The sequence below is a fragment of the Littorina saxatilis genome, linkage group LG4, assembly GCF_037325665.1.
Source record: "Littorina saxatilis isolate snail1 linkage group LG4, US_GU_Lsax_2.0, whole genome shotgun sequence".
Classification (NCBI taxonomy): domain Eukaryota; kingdom Metazoa; phylum Mollusca; class Gastropoda; order Littorinimorpha; family Littorinidae; genus Littorina; species Littorina saxatilis.
In genome coordinates, this window is record NC_090248.1 from 39,031,691 (window position 1) to 39,050,661 (window position 18,971).

General features: G+C 40.2%; 1 protein-coding gene across 1 annotated transcript in view; it reads left to right on the forward strand.

Annotated features, from left to right (window-relative positions):
- The window catches only part of LOC138964711 (copine-8-like), a 30,466-nt gene extending 12,344 nt beyond the window's left edge, over positions 1 to 18,122 (forward strand). The window contains exons 9-20 of the mRNA XM_070336738.1: positions 782 to 886; positions 1,370 to 1,411; positions 2,212 to 2,287; positions 3,484 to 3,537; positions 4,120 to 4,181; positions 4,837 to 4,989; positions 5,329 to 5,401; positions 5,997 to 6,124; positions 6,833 to 6,935; positions 7,536 to 7,593; positions 8,569 to 8,645; positions 10,134 to 18,122. Of these exons, the coding sequence (XP_070192839.1) occupies positions 782 to 886; positions 1,370 to 1,411; positions 2,212 to 2,287; positions 3,484 to 3,537; positions 4,120 to 4,181; positions 4,837 to 4,989; positions 5,329 to 5,401; positions 5,997 to 6,124; positions 6,833 to 6,935; positions 7,536 to 7,593; positions 8,569 to 8,645; positions 10,134 to 10,301 (1,099 nt within the window). The 3' untranslated portion in view covers positions 10,302 to 18,122. The remainder of the gene's footprint in view (positions 1 to 781; positions 887 to 1,369; positions 1,412 to 2,211; positions 2,288 to 3,483; positions 3,538 to 4,119; positions 4,182 to 4,836; positions 4,990 to 5,328; positions 5,402 to 5,996; positions 6,125 to 6,832; positions 6,936 to 7,535; positions 7,594 to 8,568; positions 8,646 to 10,133) is intronic.
- The last annotated feature ends 849 nt before the right edge of the window (positions 18,123 to 18,971 follow it).

The following is an 18,971-nucleotide window of genomic DNA, read 5'->3' on the forward strand; positions in this document are numbered from 1 at the left end:
TCAAAGTTTTATCGTGAAAACTGACGCTTTTCATGCACCTCCCGCTGTTAGTTTGCTAGAGCTCTCTATGGATTATATTATGAAGCTGTTGAAAACATGCAGAGATTGTACTCTCCAAGGAAAGATCGATGGGACGATCATTTGAAGGTGAGTGGGAAAACTTGTCTTGAGGCCATTTAGGGTTGAAAACTCTACAGCGAATTACTGATATAACGAACTAAAATGTATCTCCCTTGAGATTCGTTGTACCCGGACTCTACTGTATTTAGAAACTGCAAATAATGCATAAATAAATCCCTGCGCCTTGAATATGTGCGCGATATAAATTGCATAAAAATAAAAATTAAAAAAAATAAAAAATCCCTGCGCTTAGAACTGTACCCACGGAATAAGCCTCATATTGATTGATATTGATAATACAACTACAAGAACCACATATTTACATATGCTGAATTTTGATGATCCTTATCTTTCACAAGTGTCAAGTATAGATCTACACACACAAACAGACATGCACGCTCGCATGTATGTATGCACGCACACATTACACACAAACATGCACATACACACAGATACATATGCATGTACTTGCACACACACACACACACATATACACACACACACTCACTCACACACACACACACACATGCACACACACACATACACACACACTCACTCACATACAGAGTGCCAAATATGCTTATTTTCTTCATTTTCTTCTCTCATGAAATGTTATACTGTATACAGTCTTTTGATTTGTTTTATGTTCTGCAAATTTCAGCTTCACTGTGGTACACAAAACAGAAGTGGTACGAAGCAACCTCAACCCAACCTGGAAACCTTTAACCATTTCTGTCCAGGCGCTGTGCAATGGGGATTATGACAGGTATGAACAACTGCACAAAGAAGCTATTAGCTCACTGTAAGTGGCATCAGTTCAGACAATCGTATTTAGTTTGAATTTACAATGACTCTGATATGTATTAATGCTTCAATGCAGTTTTAAACTGATTTTTTCCTCGTAAACTTCAGGTATATTCAGCTCTTTTTACATTTCCTTGATAATCAAAAAAGTTAGAGCAGCCCAGGCAGAAAAACTTAGGGTTATTACGGTCGAGTAACTAAAAAGTGTTTTTTTGCCTAAGATACAATGTTTATTTTAAACACCACGGGCAGTTTTGTCTCTTTTTTCATACAGCTTCTTCATTTTTGTCGTCATTATTATTTATTTATTTTTAATTCTCTTGTTCTTGTTGTTTTTGCCTAACTGTTCACGAAGGTGGTCCCTCAAAAAATAAATGTCCTTTTTTCTGTCTGCATCTTGTGTAACATTGGCTTTCCTAACAGCGATTTGTGTATCATTTTTCAGATCCATACAAATTGAGTGCTACGACTGGGACAGTGATGGAAGGTTTGTTTGAAAAAATATTAAAAAGAAAAGATTGATTATCTACAAAAGGAGAGTGGCACCTGTTATGTGTGACCTCTCTGAAGAGATGTGCACAATTCTGTCATGCAATCAGAAGCATTCAACCCTGCTGTGAAAGGTAATTCACTTCTTCTTCTTCAGCGTTCCAGAATTTTCTGGTTACGTGTGAGCTCGTTTGCCCATTTGGGTTCCCCACACTATACTCTGAGAGCATAGTCAGCTCACTCCGCTTTCGTTGAGTAGGCATGCTGGGTATTTTCATGTTTCCATAACCCACCGAACTCTGACATGGATTACAGGATCTTTTCCGTGCGCACTTGGTCTTGTGCTTGCGTGTACACACGAAGGGGGTAAAGTCACTAGCAGGTCTGCACATAAGTTGACCTGGGAGATCGGAAAAATCTCCACTCTTAACCCACCAGGCGGCAGCGACCGGGATTCGAACTCACAACTTCCCGATTAGGAGGCCGACGTCTTACCACCAAGCCACTGATGCTGAGGAACTGTTTTGACATGTCCCAGGGATGTGTAGTCATGATGGGTATTTCTGTAAGCTATCGTCATCATGATACATTTATGAGTTCAGAAAATAGTGTCATCATAATACATTTTTGAATTCAGAAAATAGTGTCTAGTCGGGCTGATTGGTCTTATGAAGTAATCAAAACCCCTTCATAGAATTCATTAGTTAGCTTTGCCAAAGGAGAGATGAAAGTCTGCAAGGAAAGCATATTTCCATCTCAACAGTTGCATTATTTCACACCTGTGTAATTTTGTTTCAGTCATGACTTCATCGGTGCTTTTACCACAAATCTTCGTGAGCTATCTAAAGGGGCAGCAGAGTCGAATGTTTATCAGGTAGGCTAAAAATAATTCTGCTGTGTGTGAGTTGAACCTGCCCGGGTGACCACCTCTGGCTAACAACCACTTGCCCCTTAAGACCGCCTGCTTTTAGACCCTATTGTTTCCTATTTTCTGTTCATTAGGTCTGTAAATGATTCTCCGTTTTAAGAACTGATTTTCTCCGTCTTTTGGAGGTCTTGATTAAAAGGGGGTGGGGGTGAGGGCGGGTGAAGGGGTTCTTCTGTAATACCGCATTGAATATATCAGAAGGATGGGAAAAGCTAGTGTCACTGGGCAAGACAGTACTCAAATACAGTCAAACCTGCCCTGGTGACCACCTTTTAATAAAGACCACCTGCTCATTATGACCACCCCACGGGATCCCCAAAGAGGTTCAGTCTTTCCTTTGCAATTTACCTTTCCATAGCGACCACCTGTTTATAAGGATCTCTTTTGGTTGGTCCCTTGGGGGGTCTTTACAGACAGGTTTGACTGTACAATGAATGCTTTAAAGGCACAGTGCAGCTCACAGCCTTCGTTTTGCGTTTTTGTTGCAGCTGAGTGCATTTACAGTTCAAAAATCCTCCTATGGTAGTAAAACAAACCCAAAACTACCCAACGACGACATCTGTGAAGCTCGAAGGTTTCTTGTTCACGCGAGTGCATAAATTAAGCTAGTTATTACGTGGTGTTTGGTCGGAGTTCGATTCAACTGAGTGATTCCGGCCTCGATTTTGTTTTACACAAACTCATGATGACGTCTGACATAGTTTGCTTAGTGACGTGTCTTTTTGTGCATGATGTGATGATCTACCTGATCTAAATTTAGATACAAAAATAGGTCAAGACCAGCCGGGTCCGAGTACGAAATTAATTCGTAAAAAAATCGCAGTTCTTGACTCTTTGGGTGCAAGTCAATGAAACTTGGTAGTTCTTCTAACGGATAGCTGCCTGAGGTATGACTAAAAGCCCCAGGGGCTCCGTGCACCTGGATTTGACAAGTATTTGAAGAATAGGCAGTTGGACCATGGAAGAGTGTTAGTGTTCCTCTGTGTGTGTACATGTGAGTGAATCCTGATGCATGTTCATGCATTCGATTATTGTTATCATCTTGACCAGTCAACACTTCTGATTCTTTTGGTGTCATATAATGTTGTCGCTCTTCTTATAGATGTATTGTTTCTGTTAACTTCAAAGAATATATATTTCAGGCGATAAACCCAAAGAAACAAGCAAAGAAAAAACACTACAAAGATTCCGGACAGGTAAGCTGTTGGTCTTTTTCTTGCATTTAGGGTTTTTGTTGTTGATGTGTGTGTGTTTGTCCCTGCATATGTGTGTGTGCTTGCGTGCGTCAGTGTCCGAGTGAGAACATTTGCATGTGCGATATCTTGTGTGAATGTTGGATATGGTCGGATATGCATGATCACTGCATGCAAGCAGGGATGTTACTGAAGATTTTTTTGGGGGTGCAAATTTTCCAAAGAGGCCATACAAATGTTGGCAGTTTTTGACAAGTTTAAAGCAGTGCGTTGTGGCGCCTTTTTCCTCTCTGTCAAAATATTCAACAGCTCTGACAAAATGAGGAAGTTTATGGTGATAGGAAATAGGTGTTCTTCTTCTTCTTCTGCGTTCGTGGGCTGAAACTCCCACGTACACTCGTGTTTTTTGCACGAGTGGAATTTTACGTGCATGACAGTTTTTTACCCCGCCATTTAGGCAGCCATACGCCGTTTTCAGGGGAAGGAAATAGGTGTTTTGCCTACTGCTGACGACAAACAGCGCATATTTCTTGTGCATGCACGCTGGTGTCTCTATCATATAAATTTGTTATCTGTGTTTTTCAGATTCATGTCATGAGCTGTGCAATCAGACAGAGACAGTCATTCCTTGACTACATCAGAGGAGGGTAAGACAGTTCCCTGTTTTCGTGAAACTGCACACATTATGTTAGGTACACTTTAAAACATTATAGTTTTTCTCCTTTAATCCTCTTGATCTGGATAAAAAAAAACTCCCAGTACAAACTTTTTTTAATTTTTTATCTGATATTTTATTTCAAAGGGTTGTTAAATGTAGTATGGTGTAGCGATCATCAGGTAGGAGTGACTGTATCTAGCTTCAAACATAGTTGGGTGTTTACCAAAAGTTCCAGTTTCGAATTTTGCGAGGGCTGATTAATACATGTATTCTCCTTTACCTCAGGGGAACATTTTCATGTTAGGATTGCAGGCCTTGCTGGGCTAAACATGCTGTTTAACAATTACATAAGTAAATTTAAGTGAAGGAATACTTGGACCATGGATGCATCAAAGTTTTTGCCCTCAAGTGACAGTGAAGAAAGGAATGCCATTTTTGTGTGTGATTTCTTTACTCATGCGCTGAAACTCCCACACTCGTGTTTTTTGCAGGACAGGGTTTTTATGTGTATGACCATTTAGGCAGCCATACACTGCTTTTGGGGATTGTGTGATTTGACTCACTTGCAGTGAATGCTCGTGTTCCCAGCAGAGGGTTCCCATTTTTTTAAAATTTGTAAACTAGATTCATTTATACTCTGACAGAATGCAGATGAACTTCACGGTGGCGATAGACTTCACAGCATCCAATGGCAACCCCGCCCAGTCTCGCTCACTTCACTACATGAACCCCTACGAACCAAACCAGTACGCTGCCGCCATTCAGGCTGTTGGAGAGATCATACAAGACTATGACACGTACGTTCCATTTCAAACCTTAAATTGAATTGTTTATATGAGTTGAACTTTTATTTGGCCTATTACAGTACAGTGGAACCCCCTGTTAAGACCCCCCCTCCCCCCTTCCCAATTTAAGACTCCCTCATTTTTAAGACCTTGCTTTTTGAGATTTTCTGCACAGGTAAATTTACCTTCATTTTTAAACTCCCTCATTTTTAAGACCGGATTTTCTTAGATTTTGGAGGTCTTTAATTGGGGTTCTCACTGTATTATTTTTACTTGGGGGAATAGAGATGGAGATACAAAACACAAGGACTAGTGATTCATTTGTCTTAGTTTTTTTTTTTTTTTTTGCAGGGATAAAATGTTTCCTGTTTTGGGCTTTGGTGCTAAACTGCCAGATGGAACAGTGTCTCACGAGTTTGCTGTGGTAAGCATTTTTTTATTCTCATTAAAACCACACACACACACTCACACAGACGCACAGACGCACACATAGACACACACAGACACTCACTCACACACACACACGCGCGCATACACACACACACACACACACACACATGTATATACATACACACACCTACACACACACACACACACATGCACAAATGCACACACACATGCACAGAATAAGGAACAGATTAAAATGCACTTGCCATGCCTATATAGTTTCTGCAAGCACCATAGGAACAGAAATGTACTTGCTGATCCACACAGCTAGACTATTTTGATCAGATGATAGATCAGTTAGACCTGACAGAATGTCAAGTATAACTGCAGTGGTCAACCAATCGATCAATTAATCAGTGAGGCAGACAGCTAGTCAGTCATTTTGTCAGTCAGCCGATCGCTGAGTCAAGGAATGAGAGCTAGAGCCCTCCATGTTATTGTCAGACGTCTTTGATTTTGAAACAATAACCCGTGTACATTTTGATTTTAAAACATTTCTATAACCCCTGTACATTTTGATTTGAAAAAATTCCCATAACCCCTTTACATTTGTCACTTTTTTTCTTCTCCAGAATTTCAACCCTCAGAACCCGTACTGCCCTGGTGTCAGTGGCATTCTACAGGCCTACCAGGCGGCAGTGCCCAGAATTCAGCTGAACGGTCCCACCAATTTTGCCCCAGTCATCAAACACGTTGCAAGGTAAAGAGTTGGAAAAGACAATCCCTTTTTGTTCTTCATGAAGGGGGCGCAACTCTGTTGCTGACCCCAGGCCTTGCCAGTAGTAAAGGGTGGTTCTGGTGAGGTTATGCCCCCTCTTTCTTTCGGCTGGTAACTGGCGCCACCTCGCGGCAAGATCACAAGAGAAAGGAGAAAAAACTTGCATTGGTCCCAAATAGCATATCGGTTTGGTAACAGTTCGTGTGTAAGTCGTGCATTTTATACGGTAAACAGACAATGGTCGGTTCTGGTGAGGTTATGCCCCTTCTTTCTTTCGGCTGGTAACTGGCGCCATCTCGCGGCAAGATCACAGGAGTTGTCTCGCGTTATCACCCCAGAAGCGCTCATTGTGAGAGAGGCCTGAAGGCAAATTTCTGTTTTGTAAAATCAGACAATAAAGGTTTTTCTTGTTCTTTTTCTTGAATGAATACATGGGTTTGGATAAACTGCTAGAAAAAGTATTGTTATGGATGCATGTATAAAAAATTTTTTTTTTTTAAATACATGCCTGTGTGCCTCACGGCACAACATATTCAGAAAAGCTTTTCGGGATGCATATATATATATTGGCAAGTTTTTACATTGTTTTGAGAAAAGTATTTGAGACCTTTAAAACTCTACAAATATTTAACTTAAATTTCTATTCTTGTCCAAAAGTTGTACATCTGTCAATAATGATTTACTCATCAGGTTTGCATCAGAAGTGAGGGATGGATCCTCTTATTTTGTTCTGCTGATCATCACTGATGGTGAAATCACCGACATGCAGCAGACGAAGAACGCCATTGTTGCTGTAAGTCCTTCGTTTGCTTTCAATTATCAGTGGCCTTAGAGAAGGGTTGGGGTGAATGGGGGTAAGGATGGGGATGGGGTTCAATTTAATTCAATTCAATTCAATAAAACTTTATTGTCTGAGTGTAACAAACAGAATTTTTTCTTTTGGCTCGTGTATTACATCACATAAAAACAACAATTCTCTGGGTTGAAAGATGAGGCGGCAGTTTTGGAATGGAGGGTGGGGGTTAGGGGACGGGTGCGGCATAACAAAATGTATGTGAAGAAGCTGCATGAAGCATAATAATGTTGAGGAAATTAGAATAAAAAAACACATCCAAGTAGATGCAGTGCTGTGGGTTAGTTTGGAATGTTTCTGGTCAGTAACATATTAACTATAATTGTATTTGTGTATCATTCAGTTAGTATGTGTTTGTGTGTGTGTGTGTGTGTGCGTATCTGTTTGTGTGCGTGTGTGTGTGTGTGCGTGCATGCATGCATGCAAGTGTGCTTGTAGTCATGGGTACATATGCATGTTTTATTTAAAGATGACAATTCTTACAATTTTCTCATCATTTTGATCGTTCTTAATCATACACATTTTATTTTGTTTTGTCAGGCTTCTCGGTTACCAATGTCCATCATCATTGTTGGTGTGGGGAACGCAGAGTTTGATGGTGGGTATTTCAAGTTTTTCTTCAGAATGTTCTCCCACCTGTATATTCTGCAGGATTACAAATGTGCAGCAATTGGGGTTTAGGACATTGACATTTCTTATAGTAGTACTTGCAGTGTGAGGCCCCTCAGATGAGGAAACGCGGGGAAATGAACTATTCAAACAAAACTTGGAGCAGCAACTCACAAACATTATCTTAAATTAAACGTCCCTAATATACGGATTGGCGGAACACCTAATACATAGCTGTTAGTGGCGGGAGATAAGCATGGTAAAGGGGGACACTGCATTCTACTGTATTTTGGTAGATTGTTACCAGACTTACGCAGGGTCCACAGGTGAGCCCAAGCGAACCACGGGATGTGGCAAGCGTAACCACGGGATGGGACCCTGCTCCCTCCAGATCTGAGGCCTGTGGCTGGTAGCAAAGCCCCGCAAAACAGCAGCATGGGTGCCGGAAAGCAAGCACATGGTTATGGTTTCACACCCCGACCATGCTGACTCAGGGGCAAATGAAGGTTTGCAGTGGATCTCAGACCCGTTGTTGCCAGTCAAACTGGGCCCAGCTTTCGGAGGGATGGAATTTCACAATAAAGCAGTTACCCCTCCCCTCCCCCCCCCTTAGCCATGCTTATCTTCCGCCAATCCGTGCCCATTTTATGCCAAAACCTTTACCTATGTTGATTTATCAGTCCAGTAAAAATGAACTTGACTGATCATAAGGCTTGTGTTTCATTGATTATCTCCCTTTAGCATGTTGGAGGATATTTGTGTTGCATGGTTGTTAGTCTTGTCATAAAAGGTCACTTTTTCATGTCTCTTTTCTTCACAAAATATTCCTGTCATGTCGACAGGCCACCTGCAATGTAGGGACACTGTTGTCTAGTCCAAGGGGTCAGTCCTTTCAAAGGGTACTGCTGTTTTTATTTTATTTATTTATTTGCTTGGATAATTTATGTGTTTAGTTTTGTTGCAGCGATGGACATTTTGGACAGTGACAACTCTTTGCTGAAAGACAGCAGCGGCCAGACAGCTGAGAGAGATATTGTTCAGGTCAGTGCCACACTTTCTACCCCACCTATGTTGACCAAGTTTTTTTTAGCCGAGACCAGCTGTGTTGCAGAATTGTAGTAGCTGTGTAGAAACTGTGTATCAACACGCTGGAATGCAGGCGTTAGATCGACGTTACAGGAAGCGACTGAAGCTAACAGTCTGGGCGAATATATCCGTACCTGGTCAGATAGAGCCAAAAGGGGGGTTTCAACTGTACTAGAGAAAACAGCAATGACAACAGTAGATTAACTCATTGTCTCCCAGGTACGGATATATTCGTACCCAGTCATTTGGCTCTATCTGACCAGGTACGGATATATTCGCCCAGACTGTTAGCTTCAGTCGCTTCCTGTAACATCGATCTAACGCCTGAAGCTAACAGTCTGGGCGAATATATCCGTACCTGGTCAGATAGAGCCAAATGACTGGGTACGAATATATCCGTACCTGGGAGACAATGAGTTAATCTACTGTTGTCATTGCTGTTTTCTCTAGTACAGTTGAAACCCCCCTTTGAAGACACCGCTCCACTCCCCCCCCCTCCCCCCCTCTCCCCGCCTCTATATTTGTGTGTCTGTTTGCCTTTGTACAGTCGAACCTGTTAATAACAACTACCCAAGGGACCGACCAAAAGGGGTGGTAATTAACAGGTGGTCGCTAGAGAAAGATGAATTTCATCGGGAAAAACATTGTCTGGGGTGGTTGGAATGGACAGGTGGTAGTTATCAAGAGGTGATCCCCAGGGCAGGTGTACTGTATATGTGTACACAAACAGGCTCTTCCTTCTCAGATATGCAGTCAGTTCCCTTTAATGTTGAGCTATTTTTGAAACTGCATGCACTGATTGATTGTGAAATGAAACATACAGAGGGAATACTACATGGCATGCTGTGTCGTACCAGATTTACACGAGTTGTTTTTTTAAATATTGAACTGCGAGCGAAAGCGAGATTTTCGATATTTTAAAAAGCAACGAGTGTAAATCTGGTACGACACAGCAAGCCATGTAGTATTATGTTTATCCTACATACTGTACATATGTGTACTTTACTAGAAACGTCCCACAGTCGAGGTGTCAAAATTGAAGATGCTTCTTTTGGAACCTCGATCTCTTCCAAAGCTTCGTAAAATCTTTGACGTTAAAGCAAAGAAACGTCACTGTGGAAAGTATAGCGTGACGTGTCAGTTCTTTTTTTTTTTTTTTTTTTTTTTTTTACAGACGTTTTTTATATACGTGTCAGTTCTAAAAATTCTTCGAGGGAAAAGAGCAGGCGCAAAAGTGTTTCCATGACGTTTGTCTCGGTGACTTAGGCATCATATATAAGCAGTGGAAAAGCAGGTCCCTGCCAGACTAGGTTGACACGACCTCATTTACATGATATACACACGTGTGGTTTGAACGATATTTTTATCTCATGAGTGGTCTCTCTCACGTATGTAGGATAAAGAATACTTTTTGCTCACTAACATTAAATTTATCTTTTTCAGTTTGTGCCATTCCGAGACTTTATCGGCGGTCAGTTTGGAACGGACATTGAACTCTCTAAGGGGGCATTGGCACGAGAAGTTCTGGCAGAAGTTCCAGACCAAGTCTTGGAGTACATGCGCAAGTACGACATTCCAGCCAAACCTGTCAATCCTGCTACACCTCAGTAGGGAGAAAACACTTGCAGGAAGTTTGAGCCCTCGAAAAGAGTTTGCAGGAATAATAGGGAAAAGAGTAAGTGGCTTCTGTAGAAATACAGCTGAGCTGCTCTTACCAAAGAAGCATAATAGACAAATTCCAGAAATAACTCTGTCGGATATGTATGGGTTAATTGTGAAAGAGTGAATACCCTTGCTTTCAGGGGGACAAACAATCCACAGATCATTCACTAGTGAGGGGTGTGTCTGAAACACATGGACAAGGACAATTTGGATATTTGTGACCCTCCACCACGAAATGAGTCACATGTCACCTCGCGCGGTTCTGCGCTAGGCTTGATATAAGTCCGGAGAGTGTCTGGTAACAGTGTGAGGGTCACCTTAGTCACAGGCTTATAACTCGAACAGTTTTCGCTCTTTTCTAAAACGGTTTTCACCACTGGATAGAGCATAAAAAACTCTTTAGGAAAATGTAAAAATATGAAAATCATGCAAAGGTGACATGCGACTCATTCCGTGGTGGAGGGTCACATATTCACTCTTTTACAACCCATACAATCTCAACAGAGTTATTTCCGAACATCGTCTATTTCAAAGAAAGGTGTTAATTTTATTTGTTTATTTTATCCTGCTCCAACTGATCTCCACAGAAGTCAATGAAGACTTGTATACATGTATGTGTGGGGTTCTACCCCAGAATGAACCTCACTAAGATTACAGTATGTCACAATATACTGAAAGAGGGTGAAGCATTTTGAGGCTTTTAATAGGATGACAGACTAATTCTGGAGATTATCCAGGTGTCGTAATGTTACTGCTCAAGATTTTTTTACATTGGATAAAAAAAATGAAAGAAAAGACAAGCAAAAATTCATTATTGTTTTTGTCACTAGGTCATTCACTCTTAGGGCAGATCAGGTTCACACTGTTGAAGAAATACATAAACGTACATGTGTCAACATTTCTTTTAGATTGAAGGATTCGTAAGGTTCATAATACTTGTCATAATGTTCACAGTTCACTTGCGTTTGCCGCGAGTTATTTTTGTAAAGACAAAGTTTTGGAAAGAGCTGTGTTGTTAAATGTACATGTATTAATTCCTTTGAAGGTTGCAGCAGAGATGAGAAAAAGAGAGTGAGGTGGAGGGGTCTTAATTGCTGTTGGCGCATTGTGGATCACATTATTACTATGTTTACAGGTGGATCAAATTATTACTTATATCATGTTTACAAGCAGAACACATCTGAATTTCTTATGTTTACAAGTGGATCACATGAATGATTACTGTGTTTTGTGCATGGATCGCATTTTTTACTATGTTTTTGTTTTTACACTCAGGCTCATGTTTTTGTATGACTTTACTAGATGTTTTCATTCCTAGTTACCTATGGCTTTGCATTGCATTCCAGAGCATTGTTGTACTGATTTAAAGGAGTCCATTTTTATAGTCGATCTGTATATGTTCATCTTTTTAGCTGTAAGTGAGGAATTTTTGGTACTTTTGTACTAAAGGAACACTCAGTGCTTTACAATCTGTAGATAGATGCTACCATAGATTGATATTCATGTACATGTATATAATGAAAAGCTTTCTTTTTTAAAGATGGGGATTGCTTTTCTTTTGCTTTAGACTGCGGGAAAGACATTTCACAGGGAGGTAGGATGTTTGCTAAAAATGCCTTTTGTGTTGTCTATTTTAGTAAGATCATGAGCATCCTAGTGTGTTTATCGTCTACATGTTTTGTGGTGACTCTGAGCAATGTATATGTTGCTATTTGTTTGAATGAGCAGTAGAATCAAGGTTTTTACAAACTGCTTGAAAGCTAAGTTCAGATCAATGTCTTAAATGCCATCACAACAACAACAACAACAACATCAACAACAACAACGAGAGAAAACGTGAACTAGCTCTTATATACGCTCCCGGCCAGTCCAACTCTTAACACCCTTATAATTCTTTTGGGAATTATACATCGAAGATGGGTCTTAGTTATCAAACTGGGGGATCTTTTCAGGGTTATGAGTATATATGCTGCATATGCTGTTTTGGATTGAGCCACACTCATTTGCTGGCTCTGTATGGGTAAATTGATGGCCGAGGAAATGTGTTGGTTAATTTTTCTGACATTTCAGAAGTATGAGCTGACTCCAAGATCAAAAGTAAAACCTCTGTCAATAAAATAAAAAATTGGCAAAAGTTCCGGAGGTAGTTGTAAACTGGATGTAAAATCTACAGAATTTATGAAGAGGAGATATTGGGAAACAAAGTCTGAAAAGAGATCGAGGGGGTCTTACAAGGGATGGACGTCTAAAAACATGTATTTCACTGTACATATACTCAGTATAAGTCTGGCATTAATCATAGATTGTATGCTCCAGGTCAGAAAATGTAGCATGCTGTACTGCCAAAAGACAATCAAAGTGAATAAGCTCAACAAAAAACTGTATTTTTCAAGCTGGTGATAAGTTATTACTTCTATATATATATATACGACTTGTGTCTGTCTGTCTGTGTGTGTGTGTGTGTGTGTGTGTGTGTGTGTGTGTGTCCGCGATGCACGGCCAAAGTTCTCGGTGGATCTTTTTCAAATTTGGAGTCCGTATTCAGCTACACCCCGGACACAACCTCATCAATGAGATATTTCAACACGTGCTCTCAGCGCGCAGCGCTGAACCGATTTTGGTTTTTCTCTGGATCCATTAATTCCCAGCAACTCTTCCTTATCTTCTCCAGTGTTTTCAGCGTTTATCTCCCTTCCTTCGTGTGGCGTCAATCCATATTCCCGTTACTACGTTACTATTTTTAGAATGTCACGATTGCACCCGTAAGTTGTCCTTACTGTAAAAGTGAAAAGGTCGAATCAATTTATAGCCACGCGAAAAATACACTGTCATCTATCTCAATATATTTATAGATATACATATATATATATACGGCTTCTCTGTGTGTTTGTGTGTGTGTGTGGGCAACACCTGTGGATTGTAGAGTTCTGTTTGTGATGTGGTCTGGCGGATTTGGTGTGTCTGTATGTTCAGGCCTTCCTTCGAGAAGCCATAACAGTTATTCTCAATCCCGTTTGAGTGGACTTCGCCTTCAAAGGTGATTGTGGTGTTTTGGCACTCGGTTACATTTGGCGTCGTCGACAGGGATGGGACTCGACATGAAATGTTCAGGCCACTGAATCATTTTCGTGCTGTTCCCATTCCACCTGGGAGGGACCTAAGTTCATTCAAAGGGGGTCGAGTGTGACAGGGAGACTACCGTCGCCCTTCACAGCAGACTCTGCAGAGTTGTTCGCCTTAGAAGTTGTGGGCTTTCCTTGCATGTACCCGTAAGTTGTCCTTACTGTAAAAGTGAAAAGGTCGAATCAATTTATAGCCACGCAAAAAATACACTGTCATCTATCTCTATATATTTATAGATATAGATATACATATATATATATACGGCTTCTCTGTGTGTGTTTGTGTGTGTGTGTGGGCAACACCTGTGGATTGTAGAGTTCTGTTTGTGATGTGGTCTGGCGGCTTTGGTGTGTCTGTATGTTCAGGCCTTCCTTCGAGAAGCCATAACAGTTATTCTCAATCCCGTATGAGTGGACTTCGCCTTCAAAGGTGATTGTGGTGTTTTGGCACTCGGTTACATTTGGCGTCGTCGACAGCGATGGGACTCGACATGAAATGTTCAGGCCACTGAATCATTTTCGTGCTGTTCCCATTCCACCTGGGAGGGACCTAAGTTCATTCAAAGGGGGTCGAGTGTGACAGGGAGACTACCGTCGCCCTTCACAGCAGACTCTGCAGAGTTGTTCGCCTTAGAAGTTGTGGGCTTTCCTTGCATGTACCCGTAAGTTGTCCTTACTGTAAAAGTGAAAAGGTCAAATCAATTTATAGCCACGTGAAAAATACACTGTCATCTATCTCTATATATTTATAGATATACATATACATATATATATACGGCTTCTCTGTGTGTGTTTGTGTGTGTGTGTGGGCAACACCTGTGGATTGTAGAGTTCTGTTTGTGATGTGGTCTGGCGGCTTTGGTGTGTCTGTATGTTCAGGCCTTCCTTCGAGAAGCCATAACAGTTATTCTCAATCCCGTATGAGTGGACTTCGCCTTCAAAGGTGATTGTGGTGTTTTGGCACTCGGTTACATTTGGCGTCGTCGACAGCGATGGGACTCGACATGAAATGTTCAGGCCACTGAATCATTTTCGTGCTGTTCCCATTCCACCTGGGAGGGACCTAAGTTCATTCAAAGGGGGTCGAGTGTGACAGGGAGACTACCGTCGCCCTTCACAGCAGACTCTGCAGAGTTGTTCGCCTTAGAAGTTGTGGGCTTTCCTTGCATGTACCCGTAAGTTGTCCTCACTGTAAAAGTGCAAAGGTCGAATCTATTTATCGAAAAATCCACTGTCATCTATCTCTATATATTTATATATATAGATAGATATATACGGCTTCTGCATGTGTCTGTGTCTATGTGTGTGTGTGTGTGTGTGAGGAGGCAACACCTGTGGATTGTAGAGTTCTGTTTGTGATGGGGTCTGGCGGCTTTTGTCTGTCTGTATGTTCTGGCATTTGAGAAGCCATAACAGATAATATAGGGCTAAGAAATAAGCTCTAAAATTCTCAATCCCGTTTGACAGGACTTCGCCTTCAAAGGTGATTGTGGTGAACCGCCACGCTGTCTGTCTCTGTCTCGCGATTCATCCCGGCGAAGCCGGGTATTCCTCTAGTATGTGTATGTGCATAGAGTTAGATTAACAATGACCAGTTACTGTCTGCGTTATATGCATTGCTTAGATGTTCACAATTATCCAATAATTACACATGTTTTTCTTTGTATACATTTTTTTTTTTTTTTAAATAGAAATCGAAACAAACAATTATTGATCAGATTTAGTGCTTAATATTTTTAAGTATTTTATTTCATAGTGCTTGAGTTACATGAAACTCCTGCTCAGCATTGTATGTTTGTATTATATAACTGCTGGTGTAATTAAGTCTGTACTGCTGTCAAAATATGTGTTGACTTTACTGATGCTTAATATATTGTAATTGCTCAGTTTATGATGTACAGAAAATACATGTGCTCAGCTATTGTATGTTAAATGCCCTTTTGTTGTAGTTGTTGTTTACAGGGTTAATTGCTTGTATTAATTAAATCAAGTCACTGAGGAAAATAAACTTTTGTAAAATCAATTTGCAAACCACATGTATATCATAAGCTCAATTATTATTAAAGATCACAGATTTATATTAATGTGCCAAAAGATAGCATTAAATGATATTTGTTGTAACATTCATATTAACAAAATATAAAAACATGCAATTACATGTAGTGTTTAATTCTGATTATTCAAGACCTCTTTCTAAACAAAAAAGTGATTGTGTGCATACGCCTTTGGGTCGAGCTTCAGTTTATATTGTGAATAGCTTTTGAATGTTCAAAATGTGATGCTTCTTGTTAAAGGCATGTTTTCAATGTTGTAGTGTCCCCCCGCGGGTTAGGGGGAAGAATTTACCCGATGCTCCCCAGCATGTCGTAAGAGGCGACTAACGGATTCTGTTTCTCCTTTTACCCTTGTTAAGTGTTTCTTGTATAGAATATAGTCGATGTTTGTAAAGATTTTAGTCAAGCAGTATGTAAGAAATGTTAAGTCCTTTGTACTGGAAACTTGCATTCTCCCAGTAAGGTAATACATTGTACTACGTTGCAAGGCCCTGGAGCCATTTTTTGATTAGTGCTTTTGTGAACAAGAAACAATTAACAAGTGGCTCTATCCCATCTCCCCCCCCCCTTTCCCCGTCGCGATATAACCTTCGTGGTTGAAAACGACGTTAAACACCAAATAAAGAAAGAAAGAATGTTGTAGTGACATCACATCACACCAACTAGGCACACTCTGACAATAAATGAATTCCAAAAATAACTTTGTAGGGTACGTTTGTATGGATTGTGTAAGAGCTTTTTCTCAGACAAATTTACAACACGTCCGTTGTTCCTGTACACGTGTATGAGACACACACCACAACCTCGCTAGTGACTGGCCTGTAATGTCATGTGGGAAATAATGTCACTTGGGGAAACTTTACCATGCGACAATTACAAGCCAATCATTATAGCGAGGGTGTGTCTCATACGTGTGTACAGGAACCACGTGTCATAAGTTTGTCTGAGAAAAAACAAAGGTTAACTCACTCTCTCACAACCCATACAAACCAAACAGAGCTATTTCCAGAATTCGTCTATTGAGAATACTCAGAGATTATTCAACAATTCAAGGTTACATTCCCGGATTTTATTTTCACGTGGCATTCCAGGTTTCAAAGTTTTGAGGTTGATTCTTATTTGTCATGGGTAATCAATTCCTTACTCGATCTCTCTCACTTAAGAATATACTCAGACATTTAACAATCCAGGAACATCCTCAGCTTTTATTCTCACATGGTATTCCAACTTAGGTTTTGCTTTAGTAACTGATTTGTGATGGGTTTCAGTTTATGTTCCTGGTTGCTGTCATATGAAATGTATATATTTTTGGCTTGTTTTGTTTTAATGTAGAAAGAATTAGCTCTGCGTTTGTAATATTTTGACACAAATTAGTGTGCTCATTTTGTATATGCAATGTCAACTATAGGCATTGACTATAAATGTTTGGTCTGATACTACATTTTGATAAGCGAGTATTTTTGTGGCAGCATTATTGTGTTTTTGGTACATACTGTTTGGTATCATTGTTAATTTGTATTATATCGGAATAACACCACTTTTTCTAGCTTAGGTGGATAATGATTATGATGGTTAGTAGATTGCTTTGTTTGTGTAAGGCTTAGCCATTAATGACTTAATTGCTGTTAAACCAGTCTGTGTTTAGATGGTAAATGTTTTGGCCTTTTTAAAATTGTGTTACAATGTTTGTACTGTAAAAACAAAATCTCAAGCAAGTTTTCTGTTGGAGTATTGTTCTGCAAGGTTTTAACTAGCATAATACACTGTGCTGTTCATTTTGAATGGTGTTGATTGCATAATATATTTGAAATGGTGATAGTACATTTTAAATTGACTAGTTTTATCAACTTGACATTTTGGACTCGGAACTTGGCGAATCATGAATTATTCAAATCAATTTAAAACAAAGGGAGGGGGAGGGAGAGAATTGAAAGAGAATTAATTTTTATACTTTAAAAGTCAGGACATATTTGTGGAATTAATTTTTATACTTTAAAAGTCAGGACATATTTGTGGAATCGATTCTGCTTAGATAGATAGATAGATAGATAGATAGATAGATAAATAAATAAACAAATAGGGGTGAGGGCTGAAGAAAAACCCATGTGTTCTTTAATTGCCATCAGTATTGTTTTTATGTAAATCCATGGTGGTATTTCCACACATTTTGAAGTCATGAATGCATGCAGCTCTTTTAAAATCATAATGATCAAATTAATTTACCATTCACTTTTTGTTGTTCATCTGAAATATTTGACTGCATACACCTTTCTCATCTCAATGAGAAAGAAAAAGAGTATGCCTTTGGTGTGCACAATGTGGTTTGTTACGTATTTGTGAAATACTGACATTTTCAGGCAATATCTTGAAAGTAATAACACACATGGAATATGTGCACAATTTACATGTGTCGCATGGCAAGACAGCTTTATTTGCTGTTTACTTTTCCTTATCAATAACTGTTTTGAGCTGTTTGTGTTCCCCCCGCGGGTTAGGGGGAAGAATTTACCCGATGCTCCGGCCCCAGCATGTCGTAAGAGGCGACTAACGGATTCTGTTTCTCCTTTTACCCTTGTTAAGTGTTTCTTGTATAGAATGTAAGGCTTCTTTTTAAGCCTACTGTCTATATGATACTTACCGAGACAGTACTATTCTTGCACATTATCTATTATAGGCCGAAAAAATTGGACAAAACGCTGCGTGGGTACAATTATCTCCCATAACCATGCGCCACCGTGGATCCCAAGCACTGTCTGAGTGCTTCCCCCTTACAGGATGTAGGTGGCGCGTCCTCTTTCTTTATGAGCTGCAGACCCTCAAAAAGCCCATAACATATCAAGAGGGGAGGCGGGAGGGAAACTCTAATAGTACTGTCTCGGTAAGTATCATATAGACAGTAGGCTTAAAAAGAAGCCTTACAGTCAATATAACACTTACCTCGACAGTACTATTCTTGCACAGAATACCAGAGTGGTGTGAGGGTGATATGTAGAGTATTAAACTCCTTAATCAAAATCACTTAAATCCAAGGATTAAGATACCCAGGCAATTTTCGAACAGTACTACTGTAAAAGAAAATATACCCAAGAAAAATACCTTAGACTGACGTGACCATGCTGGCAACCACTGCTTTGGCAATGCCATACGACTGGTCAAGCCTGAGACTGGAAAAGTCTCGCATATAGTGGTTAATAAACGTGGCTGGAGTCTTCCAGAACGCGACCGCCATTATGCTTTGGAGCGAGGCACCCCGCACGTGCGCCAACGAGGAGCCGATAGCCCGAATCTCGTGTGCCCTGATGTCAGGGACCACATCCACTTGAGCATGAACATAAGCCTGTTTGATAAGCAAGGTCAGCCAACGAGCTAAAGTTTGTCTAGAAATATCCGATTGGTACTTCGGATTAAGCGAGACAAACAGTGACCGCTTAGAAGACCGAAAG